This window comes from Bombina bombina, chromosome 12 (genome assembly GCF_027579735.1).
Source record: "Bombina bombina isolate aBomBom1 chromosome 12, aBomBom1.pri, whole genome shotgun sequence".
Lineage (NCBI taxonomy): Eukaryota > Metazoa > Chordata > Amphibia > Anura > Bombinatoridae > Bombina > Bombina bombina.
The window spans coordinates 80,185,162-80,204,571 of record NC_069510.1 but is presented as its reverse complement, the minus strand read 5'-3'; the positions used below and the strand labels follow the sequence as shown (position 1 = coordinate 80,204,571).

Sequence of the window (19,410 nt, the reverse complement as noted above, 5' to 3'; positions counted from 1 at the left end):
AACAAATTACAGAATACAGGTTCAGGTCATGTGGATTTATACAAATTGAAGGTATGATTTTCTCCTTACTTGTGGAAAAAGAGGTCTTTCTTCTCTCTTGAATTTTAAGCAGTTTACTAAAAGCCGCTTCATTGCTTTTGGGCAATTGTTAGACACTTTGGTAAGGTCAGGAAATAGGTATCCACGTCCCACCATGAAAATGATCTGCAAGCACAAGGACAAACTATTTTAGTACATCACTCATGATCAATTAAAATTCTTTCCATTTTCTTTGATATTCTTATTTAAAAGTGGATATTAGAGCTGCAACAACTAATGTGTAAGATTGATAATAAAAATAGTTATCAAAGAATCTCATTACAGATTAGTTGTTCAGTTGCAAGGGCAACACAGCTGATTCATTATGATATTGTGCAAAAAAATTGTGCCCCCCCCGTTGTTTTTCTATTTGATTAATCAGAGTATAATCAGCTAATTAATCAAATAGAAAAAAATAAATAAAATACCATTTTCAAACTTTTTGTTAATGACTTCTATAAATGTAATTTGTTTAATTCTCTTTGAAGTCTTTGTTGAAAAGAATAATACTAGGTAGGCTCAGGAGCAGCAAAGCACTACTGGAAGCTAGCTGCCGATTGGTGGCTGCAAATATATGCATCTTGTCCTTGGCTCAACAAAAACCATTTAGTGAGCTCCCAGTAGTGCATTGCTGCTCCTTAAATAAAGGATGCCAAGAGAAGGAAGCAAAGTTGGTAAGACAAATTGTTTAAAACACAAATTCTATCTGAATCATTAAAGACAAAAATTTGGGTTTCATGTCCCTTTAAAAGGACTTTCATTTTCCCTTCATGATTCAGATAGAGCATACGATTTTAAACACCTTCTCAATTTACATCTATTATCTAATTTGCTTAGTTATCTTGGTATCCTTTATTGAAAAGCATACATAGAAAGGCTCAGGAGGTGGGAGAGCTGCTCCTTCAACAAAGGATACCAAGATAATGATGCAAATTTGACAATAGAAGTAAATTGGAAAGTTGTTTAAAACTGTATGCTCTATCTGAATCTTGAATGAAAAATTTGGGGTTTCATGTCCCTTTAAAGACTGACTGCTCACTGCCTAATGAGCAAAACTCCTAATGCCACAGACCACATCTCACAAGCATATTTTTTTCACCATTAAAAGAGACATGAGAAACAAAAAAATTCTTCCATGATTCAGACAGAGAATACAATTTAAAACAACTTTCCAATTTACTTCTATTATTTAATTTGCTTCCTTCTCTTGTTATCCTTTGCTGAAAGGTTTATCTAGGCAAGCTCAAGAGCAGCAGAGAACCTAGGTTCTAGCTGTTGATTGGTAGCTGCAAATATATATATATACACATGCATACACACATTGATTGTGATTGGCTCACTCATGTATTCAGTTAGAAACCATTAGTGCATTGCTGCTCCTTCAACAAATGATACCAAGAGAATGAAACAAATTAGATAATATAAGTAAAACTGGAAAGTTGTTTAAAATTGTATCCTCTATCTGAAAAGTGAAATAAAAAATGTGGGTTTCACGTATCTTTAAATACATTTATTTATTGAAACAGACATTTATATGCAGATCTTTTGCAATGCAGCACTAAAAAGGGACATTAAACCCAAATTGTTTCTTTCACAATTCAGATAGAGCAATTCTAAACAACTTTCCAATTTATTTGTATTTGCTTGTTCTCTTAGTATTGTTTGTTGAAAGTTCAGCGATGCATTACTGGGAGTTAGCTGAACACAGGTGAATGAAGAGAGGCATATATGTACAGCCAACAATTAGCACCCAGTTCTCAGTAATGCATTGCTGACCCTGAGCCTATCTAGGTCTAGTAAAACTATCATGCATAAAAGAGCACTATTTAAACATATTAAATGTTAAGTTAAAACTGTTTTAACTCATTTTGAAACTGACAGGAAGGGCATTTTAGGAATTGCTCAGATTATAAATAAATACTGAACTTTAACCAATATTTAAGCACAAAAAATAATAATTGCACGCACACAGAGTTAATGGTATATCACAACTTTACGTTGTTGTGTGACACTGGACTTAAAATGTCAGTATTTCAGCTTGCTACCTGATCTCTGTTGTTGATACTGGCATACGGTAATAATCCAGCCATGAGCTCATAGAGGACTACTCCATAGGCGTATACATCAGACTGGAAACTGTACGGACTGTTCTCCTGCATTCGGATTACTTCAGGGGCCTATTAAGGAAAAAGATTAGTAATAAGAGCCATTCATGGAATTAGAGATATTGTAGTGAAACTGCTAAAGACAACACCACCTGGACAGACACATTATATAACAGAACCACGAGTCAAGGACTCACCATCCATAGGATAGAACCGCTGGGCTGCTCCACCTGCTGAGATCCACTCCACCGAGTCTTTACTGTGGCCAAACCAAAGTCACCAATCTTCACTGTAAGACCCTCATGCAGGAATATGTCTTGCAAAGTGTTAAGTGAAAAATAAATATTGACTTCTGATATACTTTACTAATAAGGTTGGCCATTTATTTTTTTACATCTCTCAAAGTGAAAATTCGTCAACCTGAAGAAAACAAATTTGAAAACCGACTTACTGGCGACACCTAGTGGAGTTTGTTTTTTTTTTTAACAAAGAATCTGTTCAAACACTCACCATTAACTAATCTGGTATTCATCATGGGGGAGGAGACAGAAAGCATGTGCTTAAACTTAAGGACGTATCTTAAATGTATGCTCGGCCTAGTGGTGTTTTATTATAAGAAGCATAAACATTTAAAAAAAACAAAAAAAAAAAAACACACCATAAATCCTTGATAAGCAGAAAGGATCATTTAGATACGTATTTATGCCAAACAATTGTACAAGGCAAGAAAATAATAAGAGTTCATTAGGCTCGATTTATAAATCAAGGACGAGCACGGGAAGGAGCTGTCAATCTCGATTTTATATAGCCAATACTGAAATTAAGTATATGTAGTGGTTTCAAAAGGAAAAATAAAGGTAAGAAGCTATTTGTGAACAATATAGTACGTCTCAGAAGGCAAAATAGATCATTGGGAACACATTAAAAGGAAACAATACAATTAATATCCCTTTAAGGATAGTATTTATTTAAATATGGTGTAAAGATAGGTGTACTTCTCAGTGCACACATCCATAGAAAATTTGGGTTACATCTCACAGCCTCAGTAATGGTACGTTTAGGATGTCAAAAGATTCATACAAAGATAGGGAGCGCCTAAAAGAAGGCTTAACTGAATATACACAGGTGTACTAATATACTCAAGTTAAAACATAAATTAATTTATTAAACATGTGACAATATATGCGCATATAACAGAAGGGTACCTGAATTTTTCAACAAAGCAAAAAGGGTCCAAAGCACAAAAAAGCATAAATCAAACTCCAAAAAATAAACAAAAAAGGTGTATCTATATATCCAACCATTTATGTGGTAGTCCAAAAAAATCCTATTGGGGTGCAACCATCCCAGAGAAGTGTGATGGTGACAAAAAAAAATATATTTGTCCTAATATAGAAAGATAAATGTCCGAAGATGTATCTTGGAATAAAAGTATTCGAAAATATATAAACAAAGAGAGACGCGTCTTCAAAGAAGGCTCCTATGTGATCCCTCCATAGATATATATGTGCTGGAAAAACAAAGCTATAGACAAAAAGAACGTAACCCCACTAAATAGATCTGTTTACATTTAGGATGCCAGTTGACAACCCCCCTTGTATGCTTCTTCTTAAACCCCCTTAACCAACTAGGAAGACTGCAACATTAATAGCATACTAATGTTATTTACACATAAACTAAATTTATGCTTACCCGATAAATTCATTTATTTTGAGGCGGTGAGAGAGTCCACAATCCATTACTCAAGGGACTCAACTCCTGGCCACTAGGAGGAGGCAAAGATTCCCAAAACTACAAGAGTACTTCATCCCTCCCACATATAGCCAAACAAGGAGAAGTAGAAAGGTAGGAAAGGACAAAAAAAGGGAAAATGAAATGCAACTAGAAAAAAAAAAAAAGTTAATAACATTTGGGCGGGGCTCATGGCCTCTGATCACAATGAAAGACATTAATTTATCAGGTAAGCATACATTTTGTTTTCTTTCACCTTCTGTAGTAAATTAGATTATTTTCTTATTGAACCCCCTTAGCATGTAAAGCCTAAGAGCCCAACTGTTTGCAGATCCCCTTCATAAGAGCCGACTACAATAGTGCGACTCTCAGCAGGGCCCTCTACCCATTTGATCCCTATAAATGTTACCGTGTATACCGCCAATGTTTATAGTGCTGCCGAATCTGTTAGCGCTCTACAAATAAACGATTATAAAAATAAAAATGATATTAGAAGTAAACTGTTAAGTTCTTTAAAAATTGGACACAGTCATTAAGGGATATGAAACTTTTTTTTTCTTTCTTTCATGATGATTTAGATAGAGAATACAAATGTAAAAAAAGATTCCAATTTACTTCTTTTATCAAATGTGCTTGAAACAGTGCTGCCATCTAGTGTTCTTGCTAATGTATAACATTGTTATAAAGCTGCTGCCATCTAGTGTTCTTGCTAATATAGAACATTGTTATAAAACTGCTGCCATCTAGTGTTCTTCTTAATGTATAACATTGTTATAAAGCTGCTGCCATCTAGTGTTCTTGCTAATGTATAACATTGTTATAAAGCTGCTGCCATCTAGTGTTCTTGCTAATGTATAACATTGTTATAAAGCTGCTGCCATCTAGTGTTCTTGCTAATGTATAACATTGTTATAAAGCTGCTGCCATCTAGTGTTCTTGCTAATATATAACATTGTTATAAAACTGCTGCCATCTAGTGTTCTTCTTAATGTATAACATTGTTATAAAGCTGCTGCCATCTAGTGTTCTTGCTAATGTATAACATTGTTATAAAGCTGCTGCCATCTAGTGTTCTTGCTAATGTATAACATTGTTATAAAGCTGCTGCCATCTAGTGTTCTTGCTAATATATAACATTGTTATAAAACTGCTGCCATCTAGTGTTCTTCTTAATGTATAACATTGTTATAAAGCTGCTGCCATCTAGTGTTCTTGCTAATGTATAACATTGATGCAAAACTGCTACCATATAGTACTGCAGATCCGTGCACACTTCTGAACTTACCTTACTGCTTTTCAACAAAAAAAGATAAGACAACTATGTCCGTTTAAATAAGTAAGTATGTACGAGTGAAAACAAACCATACTAGCAGTCTGGAGATTTGGATATTTACCTGTGAAACTATAAAGAAGCTTTAAATCAACAAGTGCAGCATAAAAATGTTCATGGTTTGCAGCTAGAATCAAGTAAGCGAGGAGTGGGCTCTAAAAAGGGTACATTACTTATCCAGCCAGACAGTAAAAAAGTGTTTTAATGGCAATGACATTGTATATCGCCAAATACCACTCGCCTCTCTCTGCCCCTGTACTTAAGAAGGATACTATTGGATTTCAGGTCTCGATGTATAATATTCTTAGCATGGAGATAACTAAAAACGACAAAAAGAAGGAAAAAAAAATAAAAAAATAAAAATGATGTTACCTGCAAACTTAAGATATGCAAAGGAGGGGCTATAAAGAAACATGCAAGCACAACAACATTTTAAGCAAATTTGTGATACTACTAATAAAAAAAATACACCTCATATGAGCCAAATGTGACACGAAGGACATATAACAAAATACCAATAAAAGATTATTTCACATGGAAAATTTAACATTTTATAGGTCACACCAAAATCTCACTTTGAAGGTATAGATCCTGTTAAGTGCTGTACTACAGAAGAGATTATTATTATTTTTTAATTACAAATTTTAATGAACTAATGTGTCTATCATAAGGACATAAAGGCGCCAGAGTGTTGAAGACTTAATAACTGTAAGCTTCTTCATCAGGGTAAGACCGGTTTGTTGTTGTCTAGAAGGTAAAGAAACTAGGCACTGAATAAAGAAATCAATAAATAATACATAAAAGTCAAGTTAAAAGCGTGCAACGAGCCAGGAGAAAGTCTGAGTAAGTAAAAAAGTGCATATATGTGAGTCTATCTAGCTATAATTATTATTTATTTTAAAATGGATCCAGTTCTTCCTAAAATGCTTAAACTAATTAGTAAGCAGAGATTGAGGAGATAACAACAACAATAGCAGACATAACTGCAGAACATCTAATAACTCACTCCATCCCCTGCGCTGTTTGGCGGGCAATGTCGATAAGCTGAAAGATATCAAATCGTGTTTCGATTACATGGAGATGTCGATACAAGCTGCTACCCTCACACCATTGGGTAATTATTGCAAAGTTTGGCCGTGTCATAAATCCCATGAATAAAAGAATGTTGACATGGCGCGTTTTCCTGTAAAAAGACAAAATAAGTTAAGTGTGCCCCCCCACAGACAATTTCTCCTTACCACCTCTCTCTCTGGGGTTGCACTCACCTGAGGACCTGCATCTCATTCTTGAAAGCCTGAATCTGCTCTGCCGTAGGATTGGTCACTTTAAGAATTTTAACAGCTACATCTCCATGCCACTTCCCCCGGTACACAGTTCCAAAAGAACCCGTGCCGATCCTCTTCAAGATTAAAACCTCACTGGGATTTACTTCCCAGTAGTAACTGGAATCACGGTACCCAAGCTGCTTCTATTTCACAAAAAAGAGATTGAAAGATTTCACTTTACTATAAAGTTAAACTGCAGATTAAACATCATTACAGATTTTATAAATGCCGGTTTATTCTTCCTACAAAAAAGAAACATCTTTATTGTAAATAATTGTTCCTTGCCCTCAGTTTGTCACAACATTCCCCTTGTTTAAGAAATCTAAAGAAATTGTACAAAATGGCTGTAGCCATAGGTAATAACACAATGAGCACAATAACACAAAATGCTGATCTGTGACTATGTCTTGTGTGCCCTTGTAATAGCAATCTGTCCTCTATAGTTGATGGATATTGTAATTAAATGCATTTCTGCTTAGTTGTGACCAAGCAGAACAATTGTATTAATTATGTTTTTCTATTTCTTCTATTGGTAGGTTACTACGAGAAGCAGTTAGGCTCAATAAAATTAAAAAAGTGTGTATTTAGTTTGCTTATCGAGAATAATTAGGGTAAAATAGTTCTCTAAAGTTCTAAAGTATTTGCATAGAAACAGTTTATTAAAGGCTATCATAAGAGATATATTTCCAAGCTTTCATGACTAGCTGATAGAAGGACATCAGTGTATTGAAAGCTCGCTACCTGCACGTCAATTCCCCCCCCCCCCTGCGGATTTACAATTTCTTCTAATATCTTGGCTAACGCGGTATGCCCCTTCTGCATGTAATCCGAAAAATGTTAAAATTTGCCAAAACCATAACACTTAAAAGATACACTAAAGCCAAAATTTTTCTTTCATGATTCAGATAGAGCAATTTTAAGCAACTTTCTAATTTACTTCTATTATCAATTTTTCTTCGTTCTCTTGGTATCTTTATTTGAAAAAGCAGGAATGTAAGATTAGCAGCCGGCCCATTTTTGGTTCAACACCCTGGATAGCGTTGCTGATTGGTGGCTACGTTTAGCCACCTATCAGCAAGCACTACTCATGTGCTGAACCAAAAAAAATGAGCTGGCTCCTATGCATCACATTCCTGCTTTTTAAATAAAGATACAAAGAGAAAGAAGAAACATTGATAATAGGAGTAAATTAGAAGGTTGCTTAAAATTGCTGCTCTATCTGAATCATGATAGAAAAATTTGGGTTTTGTATCCCTTTAAATAGTTAATCCACAAAGGACTTTATAAATACAGTATCTGACACAGAAGACGTGTGCTTTCTTATTAAAGTGAAAGGAAATCCTAACGTTTTACAAACGCTAGGATTTACTATTGAAACAAATAAAGGGCACTTTCATTCATGAAGTATAAGATTCTTCATGTAGAAAGCTCCTTTATTTGATTCAATCGATCGCCGCTCTTAGCGCCTACAGCAGAGCACGGCTAAAATATGACGTTTTCACCTCTTAGCCAATAGAAGTGCGGTAAATCTGGCTCTCATGGGCACCAAGCCGGCTTTACCGCACGGCTATTGGCTAAGAAGTGAAAAATGTCACCTCTTGGCCAAAACATTTTTTAGCCGTGGGCTGCTGTAGCAGCTAAAAACGGCGATCGATTGAATCAAATAAAGGAGCTTTCTACATGAAGAATCTTATACTTCATGAATGAAAGGGCCCTTTATTTGTTTCAATAGTAAATCCTAGCGTTTGTAAAACGCGAGGATTTACTTTCACTTTAAGCATGGAGATAAAAAGGGACATGCAAGTCAAAAGGAAGCTCATTATTCAGACAGAGTGGACAAATTTAAAAAGAAGAAAACAACAAAACAAAAATGATTTCCAATTTAATTCAATTATCAATTGTGTCACTTTCCATGATCTGCTTCCTATGTGAGCACACTACTGAGGTGAAGGTATGGAGCAATGGTTGCAACCATGTTATGCATATAGTGGTAAAGATATGTGCACGTTCCAGGGCCTACCTTAGTGTGCTCTTGTAGAAAGGATAACAGAAGTAAATCAGAAAGGTTTAAAACTATGTTCTATCTAACTCATGAGTTAGACTTTTGCTTCCAAGTTCCTTTAATTGGTATTTGTATTTAAAGGGCCATTAGTTGTATGTTCTAATCCGTTACAGCATGCAAGAGTATTGACCAGACTGATGTCTGTTTAACCCCTGCAAAGGGATTAAACACATTACCGGTCGGGACTCGCAGAACACTGCTGGTCCCAAGCCAAAAATACTGCTGATCCAATCAACAGACTCAGATGTGGAACTTAAACTGCTGATTGGATCGGCAATGGTCTCCTCTTGTAACCAGAAGAACTCAGCGAGTCCCGAGTGGTATTTCTACTGTGTGTGAACAAGATCTAAATTTCTCATGTGTTACTGTTAGTTTTCAGCGACTCACCACTTTCTTCTTCTCATCAGAGGCTGAAGATTTTCGTTCTCGTGTTGGTTCTACGGGTGACTTGGCTTGTGGAGAAACCGTGCCTACAGACTGACCACTTTTGGGGGCACTAGCTAAAAAAAAAAAAAAAAAAAAAAATGAAAAGAAAAAGAAATTAGAAAAAAAAAACATCTCAACTGTTCCGTTTAGTAAACACAATTTATATTAAAAATGTACTTACAGTTTAAGGCCGCAATGCGTAATGCTTCCTGCAACAAAAGAATACATACATAATGGCGTCAGTGGTTAAAAAAAGAAAAACATATTAGGAAATCCAAAAAAAAAAAAAAGTTTGATCAGAAAGAGCAAGAAGTATAATGAGCTACACCATGAAAAGGTTTAAGAAGCAGGTCATGGCAATCACACTCATGTAAATGAGTAATGGTAACATTCTGTTGAGAGACGCTAGTGGTCTAAGTCACTGATATCTGTCATTGTACTGCACATTTGGGTTCTTGCTTGTATGTGTATAATTAAGGCTTTGTTAGGGAGGAGAGGTATATTACAATTTTGTCCAAATGATAGTCATTTATTTGTTGTATGCTATTATAGTGTTGGCACAATGCAAGCGTGGCTACCTCTTGTTTTAGAAATGTTATTCAATGATAGCCCTTGTGTTGTTATTTAAGTAGGGTGTGACAGTGAGATCATTAGCTATGACTACGGCCTAACAGCTGAAACGCGTCAGAAGATCTCACAGCCACAGCCTACCACTGTGCCATGATGTGCGATTTTTAACCCGAATAAAGGATTACCGTTTTTTAAGATTACCACTGGAAGCTTCATCATTTGCTTTTTGTCTACTATATTTATATTTCAGGTAAGACAAGGATATCGGACTTATACCAAGTTGAATCTGGTGCAGTTAGAAAGGCGGACTGGAAATTAGAGCATTTATATGTTTGGAAAGGAGGATTTAATGTGTTTTTTTTATTTGTATTTTAGGTGGGGTTTTTTTTTGCATTGTTATTTATAATGTGCACAACGTTTTATGCTGGTTTTATTACTTTTATGGATGTGGTTTCATTAAACAAAATAATCTGCTCAAATTAACATTTATCCAAAAGGATCTTTAGCATTTACTGTACTTGCCCAACAGCAGGGATCCATTTTGTTTTCTGCCAGGCTTTTTATGTATAAGCAAAACATATATTTAAAACTCACATGTCAGACAAGCTCCTGTGCCAATCCTGAGCAGGGTTAAACACACAGTTCTCTTCAATCATTTATGTGATAATAAATGGTCTAACAAATTAGAGAATTGTATTATTAAAATGCCCTATTAATTAATCTCCCAGTCCTTTGGTCTTCCCAAGCTGTATTTGAACTCTAGTGCTTTAGTCTGGAGTCTATGTTATATATCAACTATGCTGTATAATCCATTAAAAGGTAATTAAAGAATTATTACAATAGGAGTTGTAATCTGGCTAATAGAATAACAAACGTAGGTCATTAATAAGACTTGATATCCGGGAATTATTTTGTATTTTCTTGGGAAACAGAATCTACAAACAATTTGCATTTGTATTACAGGTACTGAAACTAGTCACAGTGTGAAAGAACCAACAGCTTTATGTGACGAAGAGCAAGCCACTAAGAAGCATATTTTATTTATTATTTAATGTGGTGGATATAGTCAGCCCTTTGCTGTCAAAGAAAGCTGCAACACTGCTCTCCTCCTCGATAGCCCAGGCAGGAAAATCTTCTAGAAAGGACATTAACAAGGGATCTTAAAAAGCCGTAGGTCAGTGTCTAAGATATTATATTTTTCTGCCAAAGGGATTACCTAGTTTTGAAAGCTAAAAATATTAAAGGGACACTGAACCTAAATTTTTTCTTTCGCGATTCAGATAGAGCATGAAATTTTAAGCAACTTTCTAATTTACTCCTATTATCAAATGTTCTTCATTCTCTTGCTATCTTTATTTGAAATCCAAGAATGTAAGTTTAGATGTCGGACCATTTTTGTGAACAACCTAGGTTGTTCTTGCTGATTGGTGGATAAATTCATCCACCAATAAAAAAGTGCTGTCCAGGGTCTGAACAAAAAAAAAAAGAAGCTTAGATGCCTACTTTTTCAAATAAAGATAGCAAGAGAACGAAGAAAAAAATGATAAATAGGAGTAAATTAGAAAGTTGCTTAAAATTGCATGCTCTATCTGAATCACAAAAAGTAAAAATTTGGGTTCAGTGTCCCTTTAAGGCGATGTAAAAATGCCTAAATACACTATGTATAAGTGCAATATACCAAAGTAATATAGTACTGAAACTGCAAACTCCTATGCAGTTCTGTAGAATGGACATAGAAAAAAACCTGCAAGTTGCTGGCGTTGAACCGTTAGCCCTGAGGGCAGAAATAGTGTGTAGTGTTGCTCACATGTAAGGTTGTCAGAAGTTCAATATTCAAATGAATGGTCTTGTGCTTCAACAAGTTGTCTGATAAAATATATATCAAAAGCAGACACAAAGGTCATTTTTTACATTCCCAGTACAATGTATTTATGTAGCCCAGAATGGCTCTATCCTCTTGCACTGAATAGCCACAGGTGTGGTGCTTGAGAAAGCACAACATGCACACGGAAAATAGGGGCATTAAGATTAGGGGATTACAGGGCCAGGGGTCTGATTAGAGGGGGGTATATAGCTAAAAGGACTATTGGGGCAGCACTAGTATCCCTTGGGCATGTAAATTATTTATTTCCACACCACTGATGGTAATAGTCCCATCTGCTGGACTTAATAAAGAACACAATGTAATGTGAGGTGAATCTCCATTGGAAAGTGTCATGGGCTACAGTACATACAAAAACAGTGTTATGTTTAACTTCTGCTTCCTGTTACTTGTTGGAGTCTCAGTAGATTTGGCTCAAACTCTCCTCAGCTTATCTCTGGCTATTTATTAAGCTACATGTAGCACCTTTCTCTTAATATCACTGACTTCCTGCTTCTTTGTTACACAATTATACAAAGCTTCTGGATTGTCGTGTTTAGATTTCTCATTTTGAATTAACTTGTTATTCCAAAAGAAGAACTCAAATTTCTTTAAAGAAATGTGTAACTCCTAAATATCCAACACGTACTAAAATCATTACAATAGCAGCTACTGGAAATCTCAGAATTGATGTTTGGGTGTTTCTAGACGTATATATATATATATATAGTTTGTAAGAGGAGAAACCTTTCTTTTATTTGTAGCATAATGGGACAACAAAGTGTAAGAATACAGAGTTCTAATGTTATAGGGAAAATTCATGTTTCTAATTTTGTGTTTAATTGCATGTTTATCTCCTTTACATTAGTTAAAGTCAGGCAATAGATGTGCGCCTGTGCATGAAGAAACTTACTCCAGCCTAGATCAGGTTAATTAGAGACATTTTTTCTTCTATGGTCCAAAGTACAAAAGCGACAACATTTCAGACCTGTAACCGGTCCTTAGTCATGACATAGAACTGGATAAAGGTCTGAAACAGTGTTGCTTTTGTACTTTGGACCATGGAAGAATAAAGGTCACTTCCTAATTAAAAGGGACAGTCTAGTCCAAAATAAACTTTCATGATTCACATAGGGCAATGTAATTTTAAACACCTTCACAATTTACTTCTATCAACAATTTTGCTTTGTTCTCTTGGTAATTCTTAGTTAAAAGCTAAACGTAGGAGGTTTGTATGCTAATTTCTTAGACCTTGAAGGTCACCTCTTATATGGATGCATTTTGACAGTTTTTCACCACTAGAGGGTGTTAGTTCATGTGTGTCATATAGATAACACTTGAGTTACCTAGGAGTCAGCACTAATTGGCTAAAGTGCAAGTCTGTCAAAAGAACTGAAAAAGCGGGCAGTTTGCAGAGGTTTAAATACAAGGTGTTTTAATATAACTGTTGGTTATGCAAAACTAGGGAATGGATAATAAAGGAATTATCTATCTTTTAAAACAATAAAAATTCTGGTGTAGACTGTCCCTTTAACCTGATCTAGGCTGGAGTACCTTTCTTCATGTTTGTCTATCTATGAGGGATATGCTGACCCTGTACTCCCTGCCTGAACTGCTAACAGGTTGCTGTTCCCTACACCTTTTTGAATTACTGTGCAGTTAGCAAGAACACAGCTAGCGAATGCCGGTTGCCTGAGTAAGCCACTTCTTATTGGCTCACCAGTCATGCTATACTCAGGAACAGAAAAGCACTGTGGCTCTTTAACTATGTGCTAACCTCTTTGCAGGTCAGACAAATAATGAACAACATGCATCTGTTTAACAAAAATGCACTAATGGATTTAATACTCTATTAAACATGTTTAAAGTATGCATAGCCCATTTTATCCTGCTGAACAGGAATATTATGCATAAAACATGTTCTTTGAAATGTGCGATTAATAATCTTGGGTTGCGCGTCATTTTAAACTCATATTATCAGCAAACAGAATCTCTACAACTTTCTTGATGAAAAATTAATCTCCAGTTCCTTTGTTATTCTATTGAACCGATTTGCTAAAATATGGGGAGCTCTAGTGAATCAACTATATACAATAACAGGAACTGGTCAGGCTAGAGAGGGATTTTAGTGAATTTTGACCATTTTAGTGTTGCATACTTGGAAAATAAAAAGAGAATTTGTTGTTTTGCTGCATTGCCTGGACTGGTGTACCTCAATAATGGAGTTATCCACAGGACCCGTGGTGCTGTCAATATGGACATTGGGTGTGGAGGTGGAACGATGTCTCTGCAGGGGCTGTCCCTCCCCGGGAAATGAAAAGGAAGCGGTTCCTGGGTGCTGTGTCCGAGGGCTGTGAGAGGGAGACATGGAATGGGGTGGGAACCAGGGACATCAGGGGAAGAAATGACACACAAATGAGGAGAAGTGTGTGTTTTTGTTCTTGTGAACAACCCGGCTTCATTACCTGGATGGCTGTGGCGTGTAGGGCTCATGGTTTAAACGGGAATGATCATAGTACATTGACAGATCCTGTTCGTTAATTGTTCTGCAGATAGAGAAATCAAAGATTGTTATAAGAACATAATTTGCCAATGGACATTTATAACACAGTTAAGATTAATGTTATTCTTAATTAAAAAACAAATAGGCAACAACTGTCAGTTCTACTACATTATTGTTACGTGTTTTAAATAATAATAATACATTTTTTTTATAAATCAGAGAAAATTCAAACTCTAAAATGTTCTGACATTGATTAAATGGGGGCTCTGACAGTGATGACTCAAGAAAAAAAAGCTCAGGCCTGCACTCAAATCCCAACAACTGCTTGAAACATAGGCTATATTAACGCAATGTGGTGCCACATTCCAAACAGCTGAAAATAATAGCAAAGCTTAACAAAAAACTACTAGTTCAAATTAAATAAATAAATAATGAAAATGGAAAGACTGTTTTGAAAAACCTTTATACTATAAAACTAGCTGCAATTAGTAAACACACAAAGACTTATAGGATAGTCGTCTCTGCTATCCTGCACAAAATGGTGCTATTCACAGGGGTTTATTTCGTACTAAACCCACAGTAAATTCTCTGATGCCGTTTGATCGGATACATACTCAACCTTTGACACATACCTGTTACTAGGCATGTGCATTTGGTTGTATTGTTAGAATACGAATGCCGAAGATAGCGGTCGCCAGCGGCATTCAGCTCTTTTCGGAACAAGATTTCTTCTTGTGAAAGTACAAAACACTATGCACTATGGTTGAGCGGACCTGTTGCTACTATTAACCCAAAAGAAGGAAAAAAAAAAAATATAGACCTAAATCGGATTTCCAATAGTGTCTCAAAGGGAAAAAAAAATCCTTCTCGACTCCAAAGTAGTGACTATATTTCTCCTTGGATCAGCGAGCTACTATACTGTAAATTATGCTATATCCCTGTATATGCTACTTTGCACAACTGCCCTAAATAGGCGGCTGCTAGGTAATGACTCGCTAAACAAGCTACTGAGCAGTTGTTCGCTCCTGGTTGATGCTTCTCTCTCTCTTTATAACTTTGCATTTTGACCCTGGGTAAAGTCTCCAAAAGGGTGATGGGCGAGACCAGCCGTGGACTCCCTGCCCAATGTGGCTAGAGATATATGGCTGCACCTTGCTGACTTGGCCGACAGAAGACTGATCAAGGAACATGGTAGTACTAGTTGATTGTTTCAGAGAAGAGCTGCCTGGTATTTCAGGATGGACTGTCTTTTCTAGGTTGGAGACTGATATACTTCAAGAAAATTCTTCTCTGCAAAAAGACGATTTGGCTAAAAGAGGCTGCTCAAGGTGGAGACCTGCAAAAGAACAAGCTACTAAGCCGTTGTTCATTCCTGGTTGAGCACTTCTCACTCTCTTTGTATCAAAAAAGAATAAAAAATAAAATAAAAATATAAAAACTTTGCCAACACAACCTCATAAGGAAGAAAATGTCATATCCTTATTTTTAATATAAAGAACCCTTTACACTACTTTAGGTGAAATAATTATTTCTCAAGTCTCAATGGGGTCGATTTAACAAGTAGCGGATGCTGCTTCTGACCTCGAAGCAGCGGTTGTAAGACTGAAATCATCTCGATCAGATTTGATCGGGATGATTGACACCCCCTGCTAGCGGCTGATTGGCTGCCGGTGAGAGGGGGGCGGCATTGCACAAGCATTTCACTAAAAAATGCTTGTGCAATGTTACATGCTGACAGGTCATTTAATATGAGGTCGAGCAGACAGGATTCACTAAAGCGAATCAGGTCTGCTCGACCCTACATAAATCTACCCCAATGAAATAACTTGTCCAAACTATTTTCCACGATAGTCCTAAGTCACATTATTTGCTCTTGCCTTGGGTTAATCAGCTCTTGTCTTGTGAGCTCCTTCTGCAGAGATAACACGGTCTGATAATTTGAGTATAGATGCAAGTTGATAAATAAAATAATTTTGAAAGAGGCAAGATGTTATAGCATGAGGGGCATCAACAGGAGTCTATATACAGATAAATATTGGAAAACTGTATTACTTCTTACAAAATTCAGCTACTTTTTTTGAGATGAACTATAAAATTATTAGAAAATTAAACACAAAAACAGCGGCGCAGATCCTCTGTGTAGCATTTATTGTAAATCAAATAAAAGTGCATATGAAATTACACTCACTGGATAGTGATGAAGTAAAATGTATCAGTTATTTTACTTTACCTGCTATTGATATTACATCTTCCCTTAAAGGGATATGAGCCCCAAATGATTTATTTCATGATTCAGACAGAGCGGGCAATTTTAAGCAACTTTCTAGTTAACTCCTTATAATTTTTCTTAAGTTCTTTATTTGAAAACACAGGAATGTAAAGCTTAGGAACTGGCCCATTTTTGGTTCAGTACCTGGGTAGTGCTTGCTGATTGATGCTCAATGTAGCCACCAATCAGCAAATGCTAACCAAATGCTGAGCCAAAAATGGGCCGGCTCCTGAGCTTACATTCCTTCTTTTCAAATAAGATACTAAGAGAACGAAGAAAAATTAATAAAAGGAGTAAATTAAGAAAGTTGTATAAAATTGCTGCTCCATCTGAATCATGAAAGAAAACATTTGGGTTTCATATCCCTATATTCCTAGACCCGGTGCGAGGCGCATTTTTCACTTAAAGTGGATGTCAATTTTGATGCTAAAGTGCCCGGTTTTTAAAAATTTGATTAAAAACAGGGGCACTTTAATTAATCAAAATCTACATTTCACTCCTGTTGTGAAAAAAAAACAAAAAAAAAAAAACTTAGCTTTTTTAGCAGCTCCAGCTTCCTCTGGTCGTCGCAACCCATTTCTGATGTCAGAAATGATGGATGGGTCATCCTTCAATCACGGCTTCCGCCCGGGGGAATCAGTGTCTGATTCAACGCTGTGATTGGAGGAAGCCGGATTCCTCATTTTAGACCCAGGAAGAGGCTTTGCGACGGGTGGAGGTAGCTGGATCTGCTGTCAAGATTAAAAGGTAAAAACAATTTCACAACACGAGTGAAATGTAAAATTTGATGAATTAAAGTGCCCCTGATTTTAATCAAATTTTTAAAAACCGGGCACTTTAGCATCAAAATTTACATTCACTTTAACACTAGTACAAGCGCCGTTATATCTGTTTAATTTGTTGAGTGGTACAGAGTTACCACCAAAAGATCTCTCCTTTCTCCTTGCTTGGGGCAGTTATGGATTAGATGGTGACAATTTGAATAAATTTTGTAGTTACCCAATTATACATCATGGGGTGTATTTCACTTGGGCCTTCTAATTCTTAAATGGACATGAAGTCCAAAAGTTCTCTTTCATGATTCAGATATACAGCATACAATTTTAAACAACTTTCCAGTTTACTTCTATTAACTAATTTTCCTTTTCTTTGTATCCATGTACTGCTCACAACGTGCACGCTACCTATATAGGTATCTCTTTAACGAAGAATAACATGAGAACTAAGCTAATTTGATAGCAGAAGTAAATTGGATCCCTGTAAAAATGTATGCTCTGTCTGAATCATGAAAGAAAAAAAAAAAAAAAAAAAAAGGGGGTTTGTTTCAATTCCCTTTTATCACAACCAAAAAGTTGTTTCATTTTTTTTAACTGTTAAATCTCGTACAGCACACTTCTGGCAGCAAACAGTGATCACTCCAAGGAGCAGTAGATGAACTCACCGGCCTGACCGCAGTCAGTGCCCTAGCAAAATGAACTTAACTCCAAGAACTTCAATGAACCTCTCGAACAGCAAGACAAACAGGGTATCTTAAAAAAACAGCATGCGAGCCCACAATCCAGGGGCAAGGAACTGCAGCCGGATTAGACCTGCACCCTTTCGCTAGCTAGGCAGCTAAACCAACCCTCAGGCTAGTACAGCTAGATGTCCCAAAAAAATTGCTCTAAAAAGAAAAAGCTAGGCAAGAAAAGCTAGGCAGTCCCTTCTCCAGATCATCCTGGATGAAAATAAGAGTGGAAAAAACTGGAACTCAGTAGAGAGCCAGGACAATCTATCTCCACCTGACTAAGGGTGGACCTCCACACCTAAGATAGATGACGAGGGACCAGCTACGAGCTGAAGGAAGGCCCGTAAGCCTTCAGAAAAAAAATTCTCTCTCGGCTAAGACCATGCGACTTCTCGCAATCCGCCTCAGAGAAAAAGATCCCATGACGCAAGGAACTTTGACCCAGCAGATCCCTGCAACAAGGTACCTCCCATGGCAATGAAGCCCCTGAACCGCGATACAAACTCGCAGGCATCAATGGAGCAATCAGTCACACTGACTTCTGCTCCTGCTAGGATCGGGCCATTCTCGACAGAGACATGGCCAAAAGGAGGTTAAAATAGACCTTCCAAGCCCCGATAAGGATCCATCAGCTCTGACTGAAGATCCCCGACCATGACCCCCTAAGGGGAAACCTGGGATAGGTACAGACGCCCTGAGAATCTCAATCGGACTCCCCATTCAGATACAAACATTCGAAACCCTTCGGATAGTCAGATTAAAAGGAATGATTGTAGTGAACATCCATTCCAGAAGAGCCGTCCAAAGAGTGGATCGCCGACAAGGATCTGCAGTGGGCCTCCGCTCACCACAAAACTTGAGACCCTTCCGTCTACGTAGGAGGAACTCTCTTTCATAGAAAAGAACTGGACAGACCCTGGAGATCAAGATCCTCAACCGGTATTCCATGTAGGTTAGCTAAGACGGATTTACCAACACAATGTCAAAGTCTCAGCCTCGGTTGAATACCTCACCCTCCACCACAGCGCCGATGAAGGCAAGAAGGGGGACTAGAGGGCATAACCCAAAGTGTAAAACTATAACTTTGAAGATCTCAAGAAAAATATTCCTGTCTGTAGACCAAAACAGCATCCAATGGTCCACCCTGGTGCCTACACCAGAAAACTCTGAGGATCGAAAAGACAAGAGAAAATTCCTGAAAATATACTAGCAGACAATGGTAAAAAAAAAAAAAAAAACAGAACCACCAAGACCTGGGAGCTACTATAAAAAACTGGAAGCAGGATACAGCCACATTAAACTCCCGATCCCAGAAAAAAACCTAGGATCAGAACTGGGTTTACTGGAAGATACGGTCCCTAAGAACTGGATTTGTTCAAAAGAATGAAAACAGGAAATATATCCTCTTCCTGAACAAGGGTAGAGAGAACCTTATATACTCCCTCAAGAAGGAGATCTAATAAGCTCTGCTTAAGAATCAAAAAATCCAAATAGGACGGGAGGTCCCTACCCTTAAAAAGGTCCATGCACCACCGTGAAATTAAAGTGATCTCACCGTGCGATAGGTGCCGGGACAATGACTCCAAAAGTCACCTGCAACTTCCCTCTCTCTGCCAGAAGGCAAACTCAAGAGAGGAAACAAC

At 37.0% G+C, this 19,410-nt stretch overlaps 1 protein-coding gene across 1 annotated transcript in view; it reads right to left on the bottom strand.

Moving 5' to 3' along the window:
• The window catches only part of ARAF (A-Raf proto-oncogene, serine/threonine kinase), a 42,501-nt gene that overhangs the window by 3,527 nt on the left and 19,564 nt on the right, over positions 1-19,410 (bottom strand). Inside the window, exons 7-16 of the mRNA XM_053695799.1 lie at positions 13,954-14,034; positions 13,701-13,839; positions 9,239-9,266; positions 9,019-9,131; positions 6,510-6,712; positions 6,251-6,427; positions 5,517-5,563; positions 2,381-2,499; positions 2,124-2,255; positions 70-204 (exon numbers count right to left, since the gene is read on the bottom strand). Of these exons, the coding sequence (XP_053551774.1) occupies positions 70-204; positions 2,124-2,255; positions 2,381-2,499; positions 5,517-5,563; positions 6,251-6,427; positions 6,510-6,712; positions 9,019-9,131; positions 9,239-9,266; positions 13,701-13,839; positions 13,954-14,034 (1,174 nt within the window). The remainder of the gene's footprint in view (positions 1-69; positions 205-2,123; positions 2,256-2,380; positions 2,500-5,516; positions 5,564-6,250; positions 6,428-6,509; positions 6,713-9,018; positions 9,132-9,238; positions 9,267-13,700; positions 13,840-13,953; positions 14,035-19,410) is intronic.